Below are 24,252 nucleotides of genomic sequence, written 5' to 3'. Positions count from 1 at the left end.
CTGTTAGTCGCTTTGGATAAAAGCATTTGCTAAATGGTATATTATTATTTGTTATATTACTTGTTGGGCACTTAACACCAAAGATTTCAGTGAGAATCAAGTTCCAGTATGTGGCTTTGTGGGCGACCCAACGAAATTCACATAGAAATGTTATTTATAGATCTGTCGTTCGCATTGAAAACGAGTCTGATAAGTGGCAGATCTCTTCTATATGCGCTATTTCTATGCTTTTACGTGAGCAGCAAGTAAACGAGAGATGTCCGTGTTGTTCCTGTCTTTCAGGCGGTCCCCGAGAGGAAGAAGAGGATCCTGGAGGAAGCAGTGGAACTGAGCCAGGACCATTTCAAGAAGTACCTGGCCAAGCTCAAGTCCATTAACCCGCCCTGCGTGCCTTTCTTTGGTAACACCGATATGACCGAGTGTTTTTTTATTGTCTTTTTTCGTTTTGTTTTGTTGTAACAGACGCTTTTATCGAAAAGCAAACTTACAGAACTGTCAACATTCACTGTGACACATCGATTCAGTATATGTATGTGGCCCACGAGGGAATGCGAGCCCCTCAACCCTGTTGGTGCTAGCGTCGGCAGGGTAGCCTAGTGGTTAGAGCGTAGAGGCGGCAGGGCAGCCTAGTGGTTAGAGTGTAGAGGAGGTAGGGTAGCCTAGTGGTTAGAGCGTAGAGGCGGCAGGGTAGCCTAGTGGTTAGAGCGTTGGACTTGTAACCGGAAGGTTGCAAGTTCAAATCCCCAAGCTGACAAGGTACAAATCTGTGGTTCTGCCCCTGAACAGGCAGTTAACCCACTGTTCCTAGGCCGTCATTGAAAATAAGAATATGTTCTTAACTGACTTGCCTAGTTAAATAAAGGTACAATTTAAAATTTAAAAATAAAATGCTATTGGATGTATTAGGTTGACTGAGTGATGTATTTAGCTAGGACTACTCTGACCATGTCGCTCTCCTCCCTGTCTGTCCCAGGTATCTACCTGACAAACATCCTGAAGACAGAGGAGGGGAACCCCGACTTCCTGAAGAGACACGGCAAAGAGCTGATCAACTTCAGTAAGAGGAGGAAAGTAGCAGAAATCACAGGAGAGATACAGCAGTACCAGAACCAGCCTTACTGTCTCAAGGTCCAGCAGGACATCAAGGTAGGCCGATCAAAACCAGCCTTACTGTCTCAAGGTCGGCCAATCAAAACCAGCCTTACTGTCTCAAGGTGCAGCAGGACATCAAGGTAGGCCGATCAAAACCAGCCTTACTGTCTCAAGGTCGGCCAATCAAAACCAGCCTTACTGTCTCAAGGTGCAGCAGGACATCAAGGTAGGCCGATCAAAACCAGCCTTACTGTCTCAAGGTCGGCCAATCAAAACCAGCCTTACTGTCTCAAGGTCGGCCAATCAAAACCAGCCTTACTGTCTCAAGGTGCAGCAGGACATCAAGGTAGGCCGATCAAAACCAGCCTTACTGTCTCAAGGTCCAGCAGGACATCAAGGTAGGCCAATCAAAATCAGCCTTACTGTCTCAAGGTGCAGCAGGACATCAAGGTAGGCCGATCAAAACCAGCCTTACTCTCTCAAGGTCCAGCAGGACATCAAGGTAGGCCAATCAAAATCAGCCTTACTGTCTCAAGGTCCATCAGGACCCCAGGTGGACCAATCAGTCCGTCAGTGTATTCATAAACCACTATTTACTTCCTCTCCATCTCTCTTCCCCTCCTCTCCCTCTCTCTTCCTCTCCCTCTCTCTTCCCCTCCTCTCCCTCTCTCCTCCCCTCCTCTCCCTCTCTCTTCCCCTCCTCTCCCTCTCTCTTCCCCTCCTCTCCCTCTCTCTTCCCCTCCTCTCCATCTCTCTTCCCCTCCTCTCCATCTCTCTTCCCCTCCTCTCCCTCTCTCTTCCCCTCCTCTCCATCTCTCTTCCCCTCCTCTCCATCTCTCTTCCCTCCTCTCCATCTCTCTTCCCCTCCTCTCCCTCTCTCTTCCCCTCCTCTCCATCTCTCTTCCCCTCCTCTCCATCTCTTCCCCTCCTCTCCCTCTCTCTTCCCCTCCTCTCCATCTCTCTTCCCCTCCTCTCCCTCTTTCATCCCCTCCTCTCCATCTCTCTTCCCTCCTCTCCATCTCTCTTCCCCTCCTCTCCCTCTCTCTTCCCCTCCTCTCCCTCTCTCTTCCCCTCCTCTCCATCTCTCTTCCCCTCCTCTCCCTCTCTCTTCCCCTCCTCTCCCTCTCTCTTCCCCTCCTCTCCATCTCTCTTTCCCTCCTCTCCCTCTTTCATCCCCTCCTCTCCATCTCTCTTCCCCTCCTCTCCCACTTTCTTCCCCTCCTCTCCATCTCTCTTCCCCTCCTCTCCCTCTCTTCCCCTCCTCTCCATCTCTCTTCCCCTCCTCTCCCTCTCTCTTCCCCCCTCCTCTCCCTCTCTCTTCCCCTCCTCTCTATCTCTCTTCCCCTCCTCTCCATCTCTCTTCCCCTCCTCTCCCTCTCTCTTCCCCTCCTCTCCCTCTCTCTTCCCCTCCTCTCCATCTCTCTTCCCCTCCTCTCCATCTCTCTTCCCCTCCTCTCCATCTCTCTTCCCCTCCTCTCCCTCTCTCTTCCTCTCCATCTCTCTTCCCCTCCTCTCCCTCTCTTCCTCTCCATCTCTCCTCCCCTCCTCTCCCTCTCTCTTCCCCTCCTCTCCATCTCTCTTCCCCTCCTCTCCATCTCTCTTCCCCTCCTCTCCATCTCTCTTCCCTCCTCTCCATCTCTCTTCCCCTCCTCTCCATCTCTCTTCCTCTCCCTCTCTCTTCCCCTCCTCTCCATCTCTCTTCCCCTCCTCTCCATCTCTCTTCCCCTCCTCTCCATCTCTCTTCCCCTCCTCTCCCTCTCTCTTCCCCTCCTCTCCCTCTCTCTTCCTCTCATCTCTCTTCCCCTCCTCCCCCTCTCTCTTCCTCTCCTCTCCCTCTCTCTTCCCCTCCTCTCCATCTCTCTTCCCCTCCATCTCTCTTCCCCTCCTCTCCCTCTTTCTTACTCTCCATCTCTCTTCCCCTCCTCTCCATCTCTCTTCCCCTCCTCTCCATCTCTCTTCCCCTCCTCTCCCTCTTTCTTTCCCTCCTCTCCCTCTTTCTTTCCCTCCTCTCCCTCTTTCTCTCGCTTCCTCTCCCTCCCTTTTTTTCTCGGCCTCTCCCTCTTCTGCACCAGGATGACAGTGTTCTCCTTGCCATTATCCACTCTTAAGGATAATTATTCATCTGATGGCCTGCATTGTGTCTTGTGTTTGTTTGTTTTTTTCGTCCCAGAGGTTTTTTGAGAACCTGAACCCGATGGGCAGTCTGGGTGAGAAGGAGTCCTCTGACTATCTGTTCAACAAGTCCCAGGAAATTGAGCCTCGCAACTGCAAGCAGCCGCCACGATTCGTAAGATTAATTTATACGTATCGTCCGTCAGGGTGATGATCAGTTCTACATCACTAAAAAAAAAAAAATGGAGCAGGAAGATGAAAAGCAACGAGAAACATGTTTAAATTGGAATTTCAGATGGACTTCCTGAATTGACTGTGCAGAAAATACTTTTTCATAAATTCATCTGTCTTTTTTAACAAAGTGCTTAACAGTTACCAGGTCCTCAACCCTCCTCTTGTACCCTCTCTCCTCCAGCCCAGGAAGACCCTGTACCCCCTGAAGTCGCCGGGGATCCGGCCGGTGCGCACCTCTACGTCAGGGACCCTGAAGGGCCACCCCGTACCCTTGGAGAGAGAGCCCCCCCACAAGATCACCTTCAGGAGCATCGCTGAGACGGAGCATGAGACCTCTTCCGTAGCCTCGGTCCCCACCTCACCCAACACCCCCACCCCCCCGCAGTCTGCCACCTCAGACCTCATCTCTGTCTTCATGGAGCAAGACCTCTGCAACTCCTACGGTGAGGCTGGGGCACATAGAGACACACACACACACACACACACACACACACACAGTTGTACATAAATACACACACAGACACACACAGAGACACAGTTGTACATAAATACACACACAGACACACACACAGTTGTACATAAATACACACACATAGACACACACAGACACACACACAGTTGAACATAAATACACACACAGACACACACATGCACACACACACACACAGTTGTACGAAAATACACACACACACACAGTTGTACATAAATACACACACAGACACACACACAGTTGTACATAAATACACACACAGACACACACACACACAGTTGTACATAAATACACACACAGACACACACACAGTTGTACATAAATACACACACAGACACACACACACACAGTTGTACATAAATACACACACAGACACACACACAGTTGTACATAAATACACACACAGACACACACAGTTGTACATAAATACACACACAGACACACACTTATCGCTGGTGATATTGGTAGAACCGATATATTTCAACATCTGTCTTCATTTTACAGGTGGAAACTCCATATTCGCTAATGTACTCCTCCCACCCTCAAGTGAGTGTTACGGATGCTGTGTCGAGTCCCCCCCCTCCTGCTGTGTCGGTCCCCCCTTGCTGTGTCGAGTCCCCCCTTGCTGTGTCGAGGTCCCCCAACCCTGCTGTGTCGAGTCCCCCCTTGCTGTGTCGAGTCCCCCCTTGCTGTGTCGAGTCCCCCTGCTGTGTCGAATCCCCCTCCCCCTGCTGTGTCGAGTCCCCCTCCTGCTGTGTCGAGTCCCCCCCTCCTGCTGTGTCGAGTACCCCCTGCTGTGTCGAGTCCGTCCGTCCCCTGCTGTGTCGAGTCCCCCCTGCTGTGTCGAGTCCCCCTGCTGTGTCGAGTCCCCCTGCTGTCTCGAGTTCCCCCTGCTGTGTCGAGTCTCCCCCTGCTGTCTCGAGTCCCCCTGCTGTGTCGAGTCCCCCCTGCTGTCTCGAGTCCCCCTGCTGTGTCGAGTCCCCCTGCTGTGTCGAGTCCCCCTGCTGTGTCGAGTCCCCCTGCTGTCTCGAGTCCCCCTGCTGTGTCGAGTCCCCCTGCTGTCTCGAGTCCCCCTGCTGTGTCGAGTCCCCCTGCTGTCTCGAGTCCCCCTGCTGTCTCGAGTCCCCCCTGCTGTCTCGAGGTCCCCCTGCTGTCTCGAGTCCCCCTGCTGTCTCGAGTCCCCCCTGCTGTCTCGAGTCCCCCTGCTGTGTCGAGTCCCCCTGCTGTCTCGAGTCCCCCTGCTGTCTCGAGTCCCCCTGCTGTCTCGAGTCCCCCCCTGCTGTGTCGAGTCCCCCCTGCTGTCTCGAGTCCCCCTGCTGTGTCGAGTCCCCCTGCTGTGTCGAGTCTCCCCTGCTGTGTCGAGTCCCCCCTGCTGTGTCGAGTCCCCCCTGCTGTGTCGAGTCCCCCTGCTGTGTCGAGGTCCCCCTGCTGTGTCGAGTCCCCCTGCTGTCTCGAGTTCCCCCTGCTGTGTCGAGTCTCCCCCTGCTGTCTCGAGTCCCCCCTGCTGTGTCGAGTCCCCCCTGCTGTCTCGAGTCCCCCTGCTGTCTCGAGGTCCCCCTGCTGTGTCGAGTCCCCCCTGCTGTGTCGAGTCTCCCCCTGCTGTGTCGAGTCCCCCTGCTGTCTCGAGTCCCCCTGCTGTGTCGAGTCCCCCTGCTGTGTCGAGGTCCCCCGCTGTGTCGAGTCCCCCTGCTGTGTCGAGGTCCCCCTGCTGTGTCGAGTCCCCCTGCTGTGTCGAGTCCCCCTGCTGTGTCGAGTGCGTCCAGTCCCCTGCTGTGTCGAGTCCCCCCCGCCTGCTGTGTCGAGTCCCCCTGCTGTCTCGAGGCCCCCTGCTGTCTCGAGTCTCCCCTGCTGTGTCGAGTCTCCCCCTGCTGTGTCGAGTCACCCCCTGCTGTGTCGAGTCACCCCCCTGCTGTGTCGAGTCACCCCTTGCTGTGTCGAGTCCCCCTGCTGTCTCGAGTTCCCCCTGCTGTGTCGAGGTCCCCCTGCTGTGTCGAGTCCCCCTGCTGTCTCGAGGTCCCCCCTGCTGTGTCGAGCCCCCCTGCCGTGTCGAGTCCCCCTGCTGTGTCGAGCCCCCCTGCCGTGTCGAGTCCCCCCCGCCGTGTCGTCTACTGTATGACACGTGCTGGTGTTAAAAGGGTTTTATCGATGCATTTGATTGATTGATCTCTTGTACCCTGCTATGTGTAGAGGTCCAGTCAGTATCGTGTGGAAGCCTTCACCAGCTAGGAGAGGACTTACTCAAACCCCCTCCACTTCCCCCTCGCAGGAAGGATGCTTTCTCTGAGACCAAGGTTAAAACACACACACACACCACGGTTTCTGTTAGGAAAATCTGGCACGGGACATTTGAACGTCAGAATTTTAATTTACCAAACATTTAAGAAATGTTCCCGGGCCCGTTTTGCATTGGTTGCTTAACCTAAATTAGAGCGTTCATCCACAGGCCTCAGAATGACAGAAATCACATTTTAGATGATGGTCGTTTTATCTTAACAGAACGTGGAACCCGGAGACAACGACGTGCGTCATTCTTAACGAATTCCAATGAGCAATTTTAATTTACCAAACATTTAAGAAATGTATTTTTATTTTTAATTTCCCTTAAAGTACATATTAAGAACATGTCCTAATAATACAGCCTAATTGGCTTACTCTTGTCTGTTCAGAAATAAATCAAATCATTCAAAATAGGCTACTATACCAGAAAGCATGATTTGGTCACAAGAAAAAAAATCTGGGTCTGTAGTGACGCCTCGAGCACTGAGATGCAGTGCCTTAGACCGCTGTGATACAGTCTGGAATCGAACCAGGGTCTGTAGTGACGCCTCGAGCACTGAGATGCAGTGTAAGTCGCTCTGGATAAGAGCGTCTGCTAAATGACTTAAATGTAAATGTAAATGTAATGTCTTAGACCGCTGTGATACAGCCTGGAATCGAACCAGGGTCTGTAGTGACGCCTCGAGCACTGAGATGCAGTGTCTTAGACCGCTGTGATACAGCCTGGAATCGAACCTAGGGTCTGTAGTGACGCCTCGAGCACTGAGATGCAGTGCCTTAGACCGCTGTGATACAGCCTGGAATCGAACCAGGGTCTGTAGTGACGCCTCGAGCACTGAGATGCAGTGTCTTAGACCGCTGTGATACAGCCTGGAATCAAACCTAGGGTCTGTAGTGACGCCTCGAGCACTGAGATGCAGTGCCTTAGACCGCTGTGATACAGCCTGGAATCAAACCTAGGGTCCGTAGTGACGCCTCGAGCACTGAGATGCAGTGCCTAAGACCGCTGTGATACAGCCTTGAATCAAACCAGGGTCTGTAGTGATGCCTCGAGCACTGAGATGCAGTGTCTTAGACCGCTGTGATACAGCCTGGAATCAAACCAGGGTCTGTAGTGACGCCTCGAGCACTGAGATGCAGTGCCTTAGACCGCTGTGATACAGCCTGGAATCAAACCAGGGTCTGTAGTGACGCCTCGAGCACTGAGATGCAGTGCCTTAGACCGCTGCGCCACTCTGGAACCCAAGAAGGGCCCACAATTTGGGCCGCAAATGACCAAAGAGATGATGGTTGAGTTGCGACTGTCAGTGAAAAGCAGAGAGACTCAGCCAGGCATATCGCAATATTTATTAAAAAATACAATCGTGGAAAAACAAATAGCTATTGCTGTAAAGAGAAGAATGTCTTTTTAGTTTTCAAAATGCTTAACTTAATTGAGTGAAAAGTCTCATTGGCACCAGTGGGAGAACATCGGGCATATCCCTCGGAGGGGTGTGCAGAGTCACTGTCTTTATCATTGGCTCAGTGACACTTTGTTTTATAACAAATCATTTCCTCCTCCAGGTTTAGAAGGATGTCGTATTCTCTTAGTGTCTTACATTTACATTTAAGTCATTTAGCAGGCGCTCTTATCCAGAGCGACTTACAAATTGGTGCATTCACCTTATGACATCCAGTGGAACAGCCACTTTACAATAGTGCATCAAATCTTTTTAAGGGGGGGGGTGAGAAGGATTACTTACCCTCGTCTTTATATACGGTCGTATTTATTGATCTGTTCGTCAGAGTTAAGCAGAGTGAGGCTACCTTGTCATTTGTTGTATTAAAATATATATATTCTGCTAATCTCTCCTCCAGACATATAATGTGTAGTAGAATTGTACGAAATGTGTTTTTTTTTTAAATGGACAAACGTTTTCCTGTGCGAAGAAAGGAGAGGAAATGTGGGCTATAATAATATAATAATATATCTGATGGCTTCCGGGTTGGGATGCGCGCTGTGTTAAGAAGCAGTGCGGCTTGGTTGGGTTGTGTATCGGAGGACGCATGACTTTCAACCTTCGTCTCGTACGGGAGTTGTAGCGGGAGTTGTAGCGATGAGACAAGATAGTAGCTACTAAAAACAATTGGAGAGAAAAAGGGGTCAAATTCACACACAAAAATAATAATAACAATAAGAGTTTAGAAAAATATTTACAGAATAAACTACAGTAGAACAATTAATAAAAGAGCATCAATAAAATTACAATAATGAGGCTATATATATATACCTCCACATTGACTCTACCGTAATACCCTGTATATAGCCTCCACATTGACTCTGTACCGTAATACCCTGTGTATAGCCTCCACATTGACTCTACCAGTACCCCCTGTATATAGCCTCCACATTGACTCTGTACCGTAATACCCTGTATATAGCCTCCACATTGACTCTGTACCAGTACCCCCTGTATAAAGTCTCCACATTGACTCTGTACCGTAATACCCTGTGTATAGCCTCCACATTGACTCTGTACCGTAATACCCTGTGTATAGCCTCCACATTGACTCTGTACCGTAATACCCTGTGTATAGTCTCCACATTGACTCTGTACCGTAATACCCTGTGTATAGCCTCCACATTGACTCTGTACCGTAATACCCTGTATATAGCCTCCACATTGACTCTGTACCGTAATACCCTGTGTATAGCCTCCACATTGACTCTGTACCAGTACCCCCTGTATAAAGTCTCCACATTGACTCTACCGTAATACCCTGTATATAGCCTCCACATTGACTCTGTACCATAACACCCTGTATATAGCCTCCACATTGACTCTGTACCGGTACCCCCTGTATATAGCCTCCACATTGACTCTGTACTGTAATACCCTGTATATAGCCTCCACATTGACTCTGTACCGTAATACCCTGTATATAACCTCCACATTGACTCTGTACCATAACACCCTGTATATAGCCTCCACATTGACTCTGTACCGTAATACCCTGTATATAGCCTCCACATTGACTCTGTACCGTAATACCCTGTGTATAGCCTCCACATTGACTCTGTACCAGTACCCCCTGTATAAAGTCTCCACATTGACCCCCTGTATATAGCCTCCACATTGACTCTGTACCATAACACCCTGTATATAGCCTCCACATTGACTCTGTACCATAACACCCTGTATATAACCTCCACATTGACTCTGTACCATAACACCCTGTATATAGCCTCCACATTGACTCTGTACCGTAATACCCTGTATATAGCCTCCACATTGACTCTGTACCATAATACCCTGTATATAGCCTCCACATTGACTCTGTACTGTAACACCCTGTATATAACCTCCACATTGACTCTGTACCGTAATACCCTGTATATAACCTCCACATTGACTCTGTACCGTAATACCCTGTATATAGCCTCCACATTGACTCTGTACTGTTACACCCTGTATATAGCCTCCACATTGACTCTGTACCGTAACACCCTGTATATAGCCTCCACATTGACTCTGTACCGTAACACCCTGTATATAGCCTCCACATTGACTCTGTACCGTAACACCCTGTGTATAGCCTCCACATTGACTCTACCGTAATACCCTGTATATAGCCTCCACATTGACTCTGTACCGGTACCCCCTGTATATAGCCTCCACATTGACTCTGTACCGGTACCCCCCTGTATATAGCCTCCACATTGACTCTGTACCGGTACCCCTGTATATAGCCTCCACATTGACTCTGTACCGGTACCCCCTGTATATAGCCTCCACATTGACTCTGTACCGGTACCCCCTGTATATAGCCTCCACATTGACTCTGTACTGGTACCCCCTGTATATAGCCTCCACATTGACTCTGTACCGGTACCCCCTGTATATAGCCTCCACATTGACTCTGTACCGGTACCCCCTGTATATAGCCTCCACATTGACTCTGTACCGATACCCTCTGTATATAGCCTCCACATTGACTCTACCAGTACCCCCTGTATATAGCCTCCACATTGACTCTGTACCAGTACCCCTGTATATAGCCTCCACATTGACTCTGTACCGGTACCCCTGTATATAGCCTCCACATTGACTCTGTACCGGTACCCCCTGTATATAGCCTCCACATTGACTCTGTACCGGTACCCCTGTATATAGCCTCCACATTGACTCTGTACCGGTACCCCCTGTATATAGCCTCCACATTGACTCTGTACCGGTACCCCCCTGTATATAGCCTCCACATTGACTCTGTACCGGTACCCCTGTATATAGCCTCCACATTGACTCTGTACGGTACCCCCTGTATATAGCCTCCACATTGACTCTGTAAGTACCCCCTGTATATAGCCTCCACATTGACTCTGTACCAGTACCCCCTGTATATAGCCTCCACATTGACTCTGTACGGTACCCCTGTATATAGCCTCCACATTGACTCTGTACCGGTACCCCCTGTATATAGCCTCCACATTGACTCTGTACCGGTACCCCCTGTATATAGCCTCCACATTGACTCTGTACTGGTACCCCCTGTATATAGCCTCCACATTGACTCTGTACCGGTACCCCTGTATATAGCCTCCACATTGACTCTGTACCTGTACCCCCTGTATATAGCCTCCACATTGACTCTGTACCGGTACCCCCTGTATATAGCCTCCCACATTGACTCTGTACCGGTACCCCTGTATATAGCCTCCACATTGACTCTGTGCCGGTACCCCTGTATATAGCCTCCACATTGACTCTGTACCGGTACCCCCTGTATATAGCCTCCACATTGACTCTGTACTGGTACCCCCTGTATATAGCCTCCACATTGACTCTGTACCGGTACCCCCTGTATATAGCCTCCACATTGACTCTGTACCGGTACCCCTGTATATAGCCTCCACATTGACTCTGTACCGATACCCTCTGTATATAGCCTCCACATTGACTCTACCAGTACCCCTGTATATAGCCTCCACATTGACTCTGTACCAGTACCCCCCTGTATATAGCCTCCACATTGACTCTGTACCGGTACCCCCTGTATATAGCCTCCACATTGACTCTGTACCGGTACAAATGTATATAGCCTCCACATTGACTCTGTACCGGTACCCCTGTATATAGCCTCCACATTGACTCTGTACCGGTACCCCCTGTATATAGCCTCCACATTGACTCTGTACTGGTACCCCCTGTATATAGCCTCCACATTGACTCTGTACCGGTACCCCCTGTATATAGCCTCCACATTGACTCTGTACCGGTACCCCCTGTATATAGCCTCCACATTGACTCTGTACCGATACCCTCTGTATATAACCTCCACATTGACTCTGTACCAGTACGCCCTGTATATAACCTCCACATTGACTCTGTACCGATACCCTCTGTATATAACCTCCACATTGACTCTACCGTAATACCCTGTATATAGCCTCCACATTGACTCTGTACCAGTACCCCCTGTATATAACCTCCACATTGACTCTGTACCGTAATACCCTGTGTATAGCCTCCACATTGACTCTGTACTGGTACCCCCTGTATATAGCCTCCACATTGACTCTGTACCGGTACCCCTGTATATAGCCTCCACATTGACTCTGTACCGGTACCCCTGTATATAGCCTCCACATTGACTCTGTACCGATACCCTCTGTATATAGCCTCCACATTGACTCTACCAGTACCCCCTGTATATAGCCTCCACATTGACTCTGTACCAGTACCCCCTGTATATAGCCTCCACATTGACTCTGTACCGGTACCCCCTGTATATAGCCTCCACATTGACTCTGTACCGGTACCCCCTGTATATAGCCTCCACATTGACTCTGTACCGTAATACCCTGTGTATAGCCTCCACATTGACTCTGTACCGTAATACCCTGTGTATAGTCTCACATTGACTCTGTACCGTAATACCCTGTGTATAGCCTCCACATTGACTCTGTACCGTAATACCCTGTATATAGCCTCCACATTGACTCTGTACCGTAATACCCTGTGTATAGCCTCCACATTGACTCTGTACCAGTACCCCTGTATAAAGTCTCCACATTGACTCTACCGTAATACCCTGTATATAGCCTCCACATTGACTCTGTACCATAACACCCTGTATATAGCCTCCACATTGACTCTGTACCGGTACCCCCTGTATATAGCCTCCACATTGACTCTGTACTGTAATACCCTGTATATAGCCTCCACATTGACTCTGTACCGTAATACCCTGTATATAGCCTCCACATTGACTCTGTGCCGTAATACCCTGTATATAGCCTCCACATTGACTCTGTACCATAACACCCTGTATATAGCCTCCACATTGACTCTGTACCGTAATACCCTGTGTATAGCCTCCACATTGACTCTGTACCAGTACCCCTGTATAAAGTCTCCACATTGACTCTACCATAACACCCTGTATATAGCCTCCACATTGACTCTGTACCATAACACCCTGTATATAGCCTCCACATTGACTCTGTACCGTAATACCCTGTATATAGCCTCCACATTGACTCTGTACCATAATACCCTGTATATAGCCTCCACATTGACTCTGTACCATAACACCCTGTATATAGCCTCCACATTGACTCTGTACCGTAACACCCTGTATATAGCCTCCACATTGACTCTGTACTGTAATACCCTGTATATAACCTCCACATTGACTCTGTACCGTAATACCCTGTATATAACCTCCACATTGACTCTGTACCGTAATACCCTGTATATAGCCTCCACATTGACTCTGTACCGTAATACCCTGTATATAGCCTCCACATTGACTCTGTACCATAACACCCTGTATATAGCCTCCACATTGACTCTGTACCGTAACACCCTGTATATAGCCTCCACATTGACTCTGTACCGTAACACCTGTGTATAGCCTCCACATTGACTCTACCGTAATACCCTGTATATAGCCTCCACATTGACTCTGTACCGGTACCCCTGTATATAGCCTCCACATTGACTCTGTACCGGTACCCCCTGTATATAGCCTCCACATTGACTCTGTACCGGTACCCCCTGTATATAGCCTCCACATTGACTCTGTACCATAAATACCCCCTGTATATAGCCTCCACATTGACTCTGTACCGGTACCCCCCTGTATATAGCCTCCACATTGACTCTGTACTGGTACCCCTGTATATAGCCTCCACATTGACTCTGTACCGGTACCCCCTGTATATAGCCTCCACATTGACTCTGTGCCGGTACCCCCTGTATATAGCCTCCACATTGACTCTGTACCGATACCCTCTGTATATAGCCTCCACATTGACTCTACCAGTACCCCCTGTATATAGCCTCCACATTGACTCTGTACCAGTACCCCCTGTATATAGCCTCCACATTGACTCTGTACCGGTACCCCCTGTATATAGCCTCCACATTGACTCTGTACCGGTACCCCCTGTATATATAGCCTCCACATTGACTCTGTACCGTACCCCTGTATATAGCCTCCACATTGACTCTGTACCGGTACCCCTGTATATAGCCTCCACATTGACTCTGTACCATACCCCCTGTATATAGCCTCCACATTGACTCTGTACCGGTACCCCCTGTATATAGCCTCCACATTGACTCTGTACCGGTACCCCCTGTATATAGCCTCCACATTGACTCTGTACCGGTACCCCCTGTATATAGCCTCCACATTGACTCTGTACCAGTACCCCCTGTATATAGCCTCCACATTGACTCTGTACCGGTACCCCCTGTATATAGCCTCCACATTGACTCTGTACCGGTACCCCTGTATATAGCCTCCACATTGACTCTGTACCGGTACCCCCTGTATATAGCCTCCACATTGACTCTGTACTGGTACCCCCTGTATATAGCCTCCACATTGACTCTGTACCGGTACCCCCTGTATATAGCCTCCACATTGACTCTGTACCGGTACCCCCTGTATATAGCCTCCACATTGACTCTGTACCGTACCCCCTGTATATAGTCTCCACATTGACTCTGTACCGGTACCCCCTGTATATAGCCTCCACATTGACTCTGTACCAGTACCCCCTGTATATAGCCTCCACATTGACTCTGTACCGTGCCCCCTGTATATAGCCTCCACATTGACTCTGTACTGGTACCCCCTGTATATAGCCTCCACATTGACTCTGTACCGGTACCCCCTGTATATAGCCTCCACATTGACTCTGTACCGGTACCCCCTGTATATAGCCTCCACATTGACTCTGTACCGATACCCTCTGTATATAGCCTCCACATTGACTCTACCAGTACCCCTGTATATAGCCTCCACATTGACTCTGTACCAGTACCCCTGTATATCTCTGTACCATAACACCCTGTATATAACCTCCACATTGACTCTGTACCATAACACCCTGTATATAACCTCCACATTGACTCTGTACCATAACACCCTGTATATAACCTCCACATTGACTCTGTACCATAACACCCTGTATATAGCCTCCACATTGACTCTGTACCATAACACCCTGTATATAGCCTCCACATTGACTCTGTACCGTAATACCCTGTATATAGCCTCCACATTGACTCTGTACCATAACACCCTGTATATAGCCTCCACATTGACTCTGTACCGATACCCCCTGTATATAGCCTCCACATTGACTCTGTACCGTAACACCCTGTATATAGCCTCCACATTGACTCTGTACCAGTACCCCCTGTATATAGCCTCCACATTGACTCTGTACCATAACACCCTGTATATAGCCTCCACATTGACTCTGTACCATAACACCCTGTATATAGCCTCCACATTGACTCTGTACCCCCTGTATATACACATTGACTCTGTACCGGTACCCCTGTAGCCTCCACATTGACTCTGTACCGGTACCCCTGTATATAGCCTCCACATTGACTCTGTACCGTAACACCCTGTATATAGCCTCCACATTGACTCTGTACCATAACACCCTGTATATAGCCTCCACATTGACTCTGTACCATAATACCCTGTATATAGCCTCCACATTGACTCTGTACCATAACACCCTGTATATAGCCTCCACATTGACTCTGTACCGTAATACCCTGTATATAGCCTCCACATTGACTCTGTACCGTAATAACCTGTATATAGCCTCCACATTGACTCTGTACCGTAATACCCCTGTATATAGCCTCCACATTGACTCTGTACCATAACACCCTGTATATAGCCTCCACATTGACTCTGTACCATAACACCCTGTATATAGCCTCCACATTGACTCTGTACCATAACACCCTGTATATAGCCTCCACATTGACTCTGTACCGATACCCTCTGTATATAGCCCCACATTGACTCTGTACCAGTAACACCCTGTATATAGCCTCCACATTGACTCTGTACCATAACACCCTGTATATAGCCTCCACATTGACTCTGTACCGTAATACCCTGTATATAGCCTCCACATTGACTCTGTACCATAACACCCTGTATATAGCCTCCACATTGACTCTGTACCGTAATACCCTGTATATAGCCTCCACATTGACTCTGTACCAATACCCTGTATATAACCTCCACATTGACTCTGTACCGTAATACCCTGTATATAGCCTCCACATTGACTCTGTACCATAACACCCTGTATATAGCCTCCACATTGACTCTGTACCATAACACCCTGTATATAGCCTCCACATTGACTCTGTACCATAACACCCTGTATATAGCCTCCACATTGACTCTGTACCACTCTGACTCTGTACCATAACACCCTGTATATAGCCTCCACATTGACTCTGTACCATAACACCCTGTATATAGCCTCCACATTGACTCTGTACCGTAATACCCTGTATATAACCTCCACATTGACTCTGTACCATAACACCCTGTATATAACCTCCACATTGACTCTGTACCATAACACCCTGTATATAGCCTCCACATTGACTCTGTACCATAACACCCTGTATATAACCTCCACATTGACTCTGTACCATAATACCCTGTATATAGCCTCCACATTGACTCTGTACCATAACACCCTGTATATAACCTCCACATTGACTCTGTACCGTAATAACCTGTATATAACCTCCACATTGACTCTGTACTGTAACACCCTGTATAAAGCCTCGCTATTGTTATTTTACTGCTGCTGTTTAATTATTTGTTTTATTTTATTCAATTTTTTACATTAAAAAAAATATATATACTAAGTTCTTAAAGGCTTGTAAGTAAGTATTTCACGGTGGAGGCTATATACCTATAATATAATAATATATAATACCTGTTGTATTTGGCTTATGTGACAAATAAGATTTGATTTGTGCCTTTTGGCTTCTGGAAAATGGGAGAGAAAGGCTACTGGTTTCAATGGCATGTGGAAGTCTTTATAAAATAATGTATTGGTTGATTTTTAGCATAGGCTATTTATTTATAAGCAAGGTAAGACATACCTCATATGTCGTAAAATGTTCAGGTTTCAAACACTTAAGTAGATGTTTTAAAAATGCATACTGTCACCAGCTCATCGCGAAGTGGTGGTGTGTGACTCGCTGAAGCCAGCCGAGCTGCCTATGGCGAATAGGAAGTGCTCTTCAATTACCAGAAATACAGGAAATAAAACTAGTCGCTCATTATATCACAATGGGGATCTTTTTCTTTCATCTTTTCTTATTTCTATTACCAGCTAGAGGAAACCCTGACACTCGCATGCATACAATGTCCTCCTTAGTGCTTGTTGCATTTCGAGTTGTGTGTGTGTTCTTGTGAAATAGGATGCTCTTGGTAACACAGTATACAGGACACCGTTTCTTGTTGTGAAATATTGGCGTTGAATTCTTTTGAAATATGTTTCTCTGCGAGTTTAGTCTGACTTCTTGTCAACAATCACTGTTTGGATCCTGTTTGTGTTTTCATTCAGAAATATATTTCTTTGTTAGTTGATCTAACTTTGACCACCATGTGTTCTAGTTGAGTTCCAGGTCTGACAGTCCTCCAGCCATCCCGCCCAGGCTGCCCCCTCCTCTCCCCAGGATCCAGCCCCGCGCCCCGGTCTACAATAGCCCCAGCGACGGCCCCCTCTCCAGCCCCCCACCACCACCTCCCCGGGACCCCCAGCCAGACACCCCACCACCCGTCCCCCAGAGACCCCCAGAGATCTTCATCAACTACCCCCTGAACCTTCAACCTTCCCCTGTCGGACGCTTCCACTGGGACTTTGGCAGCTCCCCTTCGTCCCCCGGCACACCCCCGGGCACCCCCTCTCCCCGCGTCCCCCGACGGAGCTGCCCCCTCAGCGCCAGTCAGAACAGTCTCTGCCCTCTCCCGTTGCCCATCATGGCGCCCCCTGTGCCCCCTCGCCACAACTCCAACTCCTCCCCCCAGCTCCCCAAACTCCCCCCAAAGACCTACAAGAGGGAGCTGTTGCCGCCCCCGTTACAGAGCCTCTCATTGGTGGAGGACACGGACACTAGCCAATGAGGAGCCTTCTGCTTCTTTTGTTGTTAACATGGAAGCCTTTGAGTTTCTCCACACAATACAAACTGCAAACAAACTATGTCCTACATTAAACTATGAACTAATGACCTGCATCAGACTATGAACTATGAACTAATGACCTGCATCAGACTATGAACTATGAACTATGACCTAGAGCGGATGAAAACAAAACAAACTAATCATGTTTTTTAAAGCTACTGATCGTAAAGAAGACTTCGTTTCCAACCACACTCCAAACCACGCCCACTCATCTCATGCCACGCCTCTCAGGAATCAGTAGCTCCGCCTTCATGCCAATTGAAAATACACCACAGTGTGCCAGCCAATGAACAAGTAGCCTCAAGACACTGATTCAAACTCCTCCTCTCTGTGGGTGTGTGTGTGTACGTTGGTGTGTGTGTGTGTGTGTGTGTGCGCGCGCGTGTCACATACCTGTACACAGCACAGCACATGTCACTTGGTTTCTTTCTTGGTACAGACGTCCCACTCTGTGCTAGAGTGGACAGGACAGGACAAGACAGCAAGCTATGCTCTGGTAGTTGCCCTTCTCCTACCCTGACAGGTTTTTCAAAAATGTTTTTACCCCGGGTTCTCCAGCCTGTCCTGGTCCAGTTCGGTTCCCCCATGCTCTGTGTTTGTGGTTCCGTTGTTCCATTGGCACACTGTAGTGCTAGGAGCAGCATTCACTTACCCAGGAGTCAGTCAGTCAGTCAGTCAGTCAGTCCTGTCCTGTGGCTCGCAGACTGACAGTCACTGGACCTATTTGGACTTCACTGCTATTTAATGATCAAACTTATCAATTGCTCTTCCCGCGGTTCTGTACCGCGGTTCTGTACCGCGGTTCTGTACCGCGGTTCTGTCCCGCGGTTCTGTACCGCGGTTCTGTCCCGCGGTTCTGTCCCGCGGTTCTGTACTGCGGTTCTGTCCCGCGGTTCTGTCTGGAGAATCCTCTCAACTCTTCCCATTTGTGTTCTGTTGTTCTCTAATAATCTCTTAACTTTTGTAGCCAAAGTTTTATTTGATGCAGGGGGAACAACTTAAGGGATACATTTTATTTTTGAGGAATGATAAGACAAAACTAAAAAAAAATGGGATGCAAATTATATTTCATTCATTCAGAACTGGCTGACTGAAAGCGTTTAGCAAAAAAAAAAAAAAAAGTTTTTTTTGCTACGGTGTGCGACTATTGAATAAACATCCCCCCCCTGGTCGTAGCTACACCCTCTACTTCAGATGTTAGCCTTTAATCCCACAGCACTGACCTCTAACCTGAGTCAGGGAGCCATTCAGAATGAGGGAGAGAGACCGACGGATGGACATATCGGAAGACAGATTGAGTGGAGAGTGGAGTGTAGGGTAGGATCCCCTTTTAGCTGGGGCAGGGCAGCAGTGACGTCTACTCGTCTACCCTCGTCAGTCACGTGATGGAGAAGTCTGTTTGTGTCTGGACTATAGAAAACGATAAGAGGCCTCGAGTGGCCAAAAGGCTATATTAGCATGGGCAGCACCATTGAGGGCTTCCACAGTGCTTCCGCCATTTTAAAGTAGTCAAGGTGGACAACTGGGTGGGGATTCCTGTGAGTTGTTGCCTTAATGGCGCTGCCCATGCTGTCACAGATGCTACAATGGCACTGATATAAATGAGTCCTCTATCTATCTCTGTGGAGCTGCCCATGCTGTCACAGATGCTACAATGGCACTGATATAAATGAGTCCTCTATCTATCTCTGTGGAGCTGCCCATGCTGTCACAGATGCTACAATGGCACTGATATAAATGAGTCCTCTATCTATCCCTTATGTCTGGACAAATCCCAGATCTTGGGAAGAAGAGTAGGATGAGTGACAACAACATTGAGATATCTCATTCTCGGGCCAGGGAGGCGGTAACTATAGCAGCCAGACATTTCTTTCTCCGGCCCCTTGAAGTGATACTTTTGGGATTTTTGCGTAGTGTAACTTCCCCAGAGTCAGATGATCTTGTGTATTACCATTGTTACATCTCTGTGTCCAGCGTGAAGGAGGTTAGAGGTCGTTTCGTGAGCCAACGCTAACTAGCGTTTAGCGCCCATGACTGGAAGTCTATGGGTATCTACTAGCACGTTCCTTTTAAAGCTAGCCCGGTCCCAGATCTGTTTGGCCTGTTGGCCTACTCCGTTCTCTTATGGCTATTTGTCATGTCGATTCCATATGGCGTGGGCAAGAACTGACCTATAGCCAGGCTAGCTGAAAGCCAAGATGATGTCTTAACCCAAACTAAGTGCCCCTAAAAGTTGTATGCTGCTGTCTGTCTGTCTGTCCAGCACTATCTGCAGCTCTACTACCATCATACCCAGTACTGTACCAGCCTGCGGTGTCGGTATAGAAATTCAGCACTGGACTCCTCATACGAAGCAACCCCAACAAATGGACAGTTGGCTCCTCTAGTGGACATCTTGGGGACTGCTACACAGCTCCCCTAGTGGATAGGAGGACAAACAGCTCCTCAAGCGGACAAACTGGGGACTGCTCCACAGCTCCCCTAGTGGACAAACTGGGGACCGCTCCACAGCGCCCCTAGTGGATACGAGGACAAACTGGGAACAAGTGGCTGTTTCAGATATCTGGAATTCACATCGAGAAAAAGCCTCTATTAACCAGATGTCACTGTCCTCCTCTCTCTCTCTCCTCTCAAATATGCCATTTCATTTTAAAATACTGAAATAACATGCATCATGCTCAGATGTGCCTTTTTTGATTTTGTTTTCTTTACAGATTAAGCGAAAGGTGTCTTTTTTAAAATGCTATTAAAATAACTGATATGATAAATAAATACGGTTGGCTATGTAATGCTTAGAACTAAATGTGTACACTACAAAGGTTTGTGGGATACTGTGCATATAACATGTATACACTAACCAAATCATTTGTATAAAGTGATTTCTCATTGTATTATATTTTATATATATATATATGTATATACACCACCCCCCTCCCCCTACACTGCATCCCTTTGGTCAAATGTTGCCTAACAATCCAACGTTGTTACAGTCAGATACAACGAACGGGTCATTGTGTCGCCTACTTTTAGTTGGCTCCTCTAGTGGACAAACTGGGGACTGCTCCACAGTGCCCCTAGTGGATAGGAGGACAAACAGCTCCTCTAGTGGGCAAATTGGGGACTGCTCCACAGCGCCCCTAGTGGATAGGAGGACAAACAGCTCCTCTAGTGGACAAATTGGGGACTGCTCCACAGTGCCCCTAGTGGATAGGAGGACAAACAGCTCCTCTAGTGGACAAACTGGGGACTGCTCCACAGCGCCCCTAGTGGATAGGAGGACAAACAGCTCCTCTAGTGGACAAATTGGGGACTGCTCCACAGCGCCCCTAGTGGATAGGAGGACAAACAGCTCCTCTAGTGGACAAACTGGGGACTGCTCCACAGCGCCCCTAGTGGATAGGAGGACAAACAGCTCCTCTAGTGGACAAACTGGGGACTGCTCCACAGCGCCCCTAGTGGATAGGAGGACAAACAGCTCCTCTAGTGGACAAACTGGGGACTGCTCCACAGCGCCCCTAGTGGATAGGAGGACAAACAGCTCCTCTAGTGGACAAACTGGGGACTGCTCCACCCCCCTCCAGCAGACCTAGAATGTCGACCCTGGGAGTTAAACAGAAGACAGACATGTCTCCCTAGGCTGAGTTCCAGATTCACTCGTGTTTTCTTGCCAACTGTTATGTTGTCACACTGCTGATGGTAGTGGAGGGAAATGCACTTTCCTTTTTTACTGCCTAACCAGTTAACAGTTAAGTTAACCCACAGTTTGACAGAAAAATTCACTCATTATTGGCAGTGTTACTTTTTCCATCACAACAGGACGATCAGAGTTTATCCACCTATTTTTATTTATTTTATTCTACCACTACCATCACTGACCACAACTCTCGGGTTGTTACGGCGTTGTTGTCATGACGACCATAGGAGTTGGCAAGGCAGTACAAACAGATGTGGGACTCGGGTTCATTTCTCTCTCCTCCAAGCCAGTGTAAAATAATGGCACCATATTCCCTACATAGTGCACTACTTTTGAACAGAGCCCTATGGGTCCTGGTGAAAAAAAGTAGTGCACTATGTAGGGAATAGTGTACCATTTTGGATGTAGACAAAGTAAATGAAAAGTTAAATATCATGCAGAGCACTCACTGGCTTAAGTACCGCCTCCTAACTGATGATGCCTTCTGATAAGAGGCGGTACTACAAAGGAAATAGACCTAACTAATGATGCCTTCTGATAGGTCTGCTTCCTTTGTAGTACCGCCTCCTAACTAATGATGCCTTCTGATAGGTCTGCTTCCTTTGTCGTACCGCCTCCTAACTGATGATGCCTTCTGATAGGAGGCGGTACTACAAAGGAAATAGACCTAACTAATGATGCCTTCTGATAGGTCTGCTTCCTTTGTAGTACCGCCTCCTAACTAATGATGCCTTCTGATAGGTATGTTTCCTTTGTAGTACCGCCTCCTAACTAATGATGCCTTCTGATAGGTATGTTTCCTTTGTAGTACCGCCTCCTAACTAATGATGCCTTCTGATAGGTATGTTTCCTTTGTAGTACCGCCTCCTAACTAATGATGCCTTCTGATAGGTATGTTTCCTTTGTAGTACCGCCTCCTAACTAATGATGCCTTCTGATAGGTCTGTTTCCTTTGTAGTACCGCCTCCTAACTAATGATGCCTTCTGATAGATCTGCTTCCTTTGTAGTACCGCCTCCTAACTAATGATGCCTTCTGATAGATCTGCTTCCTTTGTAGTACCGCCTCCTAACTAATGATGCCTTCTGATAGGTATGTTTCCTTTGTAGTACCGCCTCCTAACTAATGATGCCTTCTGATAGGTCTGCTTCCTTTTGTAGTACCGCCTCCTAACTAATGATGCTTTCTGATAGGTCTGCTTCCTTTGTAGTACCGCCTCCTAACTAATGATGCCTTCTGATAGGTCTGCTTCCTTTTGTAGTACCGCCTCCTAACTAATGATGCCTTCTGATAGGTCTGCTTCCTTTGTAGTACCGCCTCCTAACTAATGATGCCTTCTGATAGATCTGCTTTCTTTGTAGTACCGCCTCCTAACTAATGATGCCTTCTGATAGGTCTGCTTCCTTTGTAGTACCGCCTCCTAACTAATGATGCCTTCTGATAGGTCTGTTTCCTTTGTAGTACCGCCTCCTAACTAATGATGCCTTCTGATAGGTCTGTTTCCTTTGTAGTACCGCCTCCTAACTAATGATGCCTTCTGATAGATCTGCTTCCTTTGTAGTACCGCCTCCTAACTAATGATGCCTTCTGATAGGTATGTTTCCTTTGTAGTACCGCCTCCTAACTAATGATGCCTTCTGATAGGTCTGCTTCCAAGGTTGGAATTGTTGCATTAAGACATTTTTCTTAGTGAGAAAACACACTTAAGGCTGTCCTGTTAAAGAAGCATCAGTGAGATGGGTCTTGTCTGTTAATGCCATGAGGTATAATGGACACAGTCCAGTGCTATTATTAAAGAGGTCTTGTCTGTTTATTAAACTCACTTTCTCCATCAGGACGAAAGAAACCAAGGTTTTTAGGCTCAATTCCAGACAATTCAAGAAATACATTGAAATTCAAACTCTCGTCAATTATGAAAATTTGGAATTTGGTTTTACTTTCTGAATTGAAATGGAATTGACCCCAACCCTGACAGGCACTATGACCGATTCACACTACAGGGCCGACCCGAGCCATACTGGACTGGATATAATCTTTTCACATTGTCCTTTTCCAGCGTATGGGTCAAGCAACTATGGTGGATACTGGATGTGTCACCAGCCCTTGTAGAGCTTGGCTTGGTGTGGCTCAGTAGTATGAAAAGGGTACTAAGTTTACCACTTCACCGTTCCCTGACAACATCTACAAGCCCCTCCCACCCGAACCCATAGGAACCATCTGACCAGCAGCCTCTCTGCTGACCCTTGACCTCTTTCACATATGGCCAAGGACACAACCGAATCTAGCCTTAGGGAACTATGACGTCATCCTCTGTGATGTCACATCCTGTCTTTAAATGCTCACAGCGCCCCCTTGTTCAACATGGTTTCCGTTGAGTCAGTTTGTTGTGTGGATGTTTATTTTCAGACTTTTCTTTTCAAGCCCCCCTCCCTCCTACAGAATAACCCTGGGTCGTGTTCAGTAGGCCCATTACGGAAGAAAACACTCAGAAAGAAAGAGAGATGTCACCTAAGAAATACGTGTTTTGTGTTTTCCGTTGCAAAAAAAAAAGAAAAAGGTTTTGCAACGGTGTGCCCTTAGGAACAGGACCCTGGTTTAGCTCCCTCTGTGGAACAGCTTGATCTAGCTGTGGGGTTGGTGGGTTTATTTGATGGTGTGTGGACTATTATAACTGTGGTTTTGTATTATTAATGGTCTTGATGAGATTAATTTAATAGATCACACAGTCTTAATCACGTTCTGCTGTCTTACGTCACATTCACTTGGTTACATCTCACATGGTACCCTATTCCTTATGTAGTGCCCTAGTTTAGACCAGAGCCTGGGCTAGTACCTGA

General features: G+C 47.9%; 1 protein-coding gene and 1 long non-coding RNA gene across 2 annotated transcripts in view; both read left to right on the top strand.

Annotated features, from left to right (window-relative positions):
* The window catches only part of sos2 (son of sevenless homolog 2 (Drosophila)), a 145,375-nt gene extending 124,881 nt beyond the window's left edge, over window positions 1–20,494 (top strand). The window contains exons 17-23 of the mRNA XM_052485607.1: window positions 283–400; window positions 974–1,146; window positions 3,263–3,379; window positions 3,620–3,881; window positions 4,433–4,474; window positions 6,116–6,219; window positions 17,156–20,494. Coding sequence (XP_052341567.1) covers window positions 283–400; window positions 974–1,146; window positions 3,263–3,379; window positions 3,620–3,881; window positions 4,433–4,474; window positions 6,116–6,219; window positions 17,156–17,665 — 1,326 coding nt within the window. The 3' untranslated portion in view covers window positions 17,666–20,494. The remainder of the gene's footprint in view (window positions 1–282; window positions 401–973; window positions 1,147–3,262; window positions 3,380–3,619; window positions 3,882–4,432; window positions 4,475–6,115; window positions 6,220–17,155) is intronic.
* A 1,719-nt stretch (window positions 20,495–22,213) lies between these two features.
* Window positions 22,214–23,191, top strand: LOC127913491 (uncharacterized). The gene is made up of 3 exons (XR_008085721.1): window positions 22,214–22,357; window positions 22,508–22,557; window positions 22,810–23,191. It is a non-coding gene; the product is annotated as an uncharacterized LOC127913491 (long non-coding RNA).
* Window positions 23,192–24,252: the final 1,061 nt, after the last annotated feature.

The sequence above is a fragment of the Oncorhynchus keta genome, chromosome 29 (genome assembly GCF_023373465.1).
Source record: "Oncorhynchus keta strain PuntledgeMale-10-30-2019 chromosome 29, Oket_V2, whole genome shotgun sequence".
NCBI classification, from domain to species: Eukaryota; Metazoa; Chordata; class Actinopteri; order Salmoniformes; family Salmonidae; genus Oncorhynchus; species Oncorhynchus keta.
This window is presented reverse-complemented; position numbering and strand designations above follow the sequence as displayed.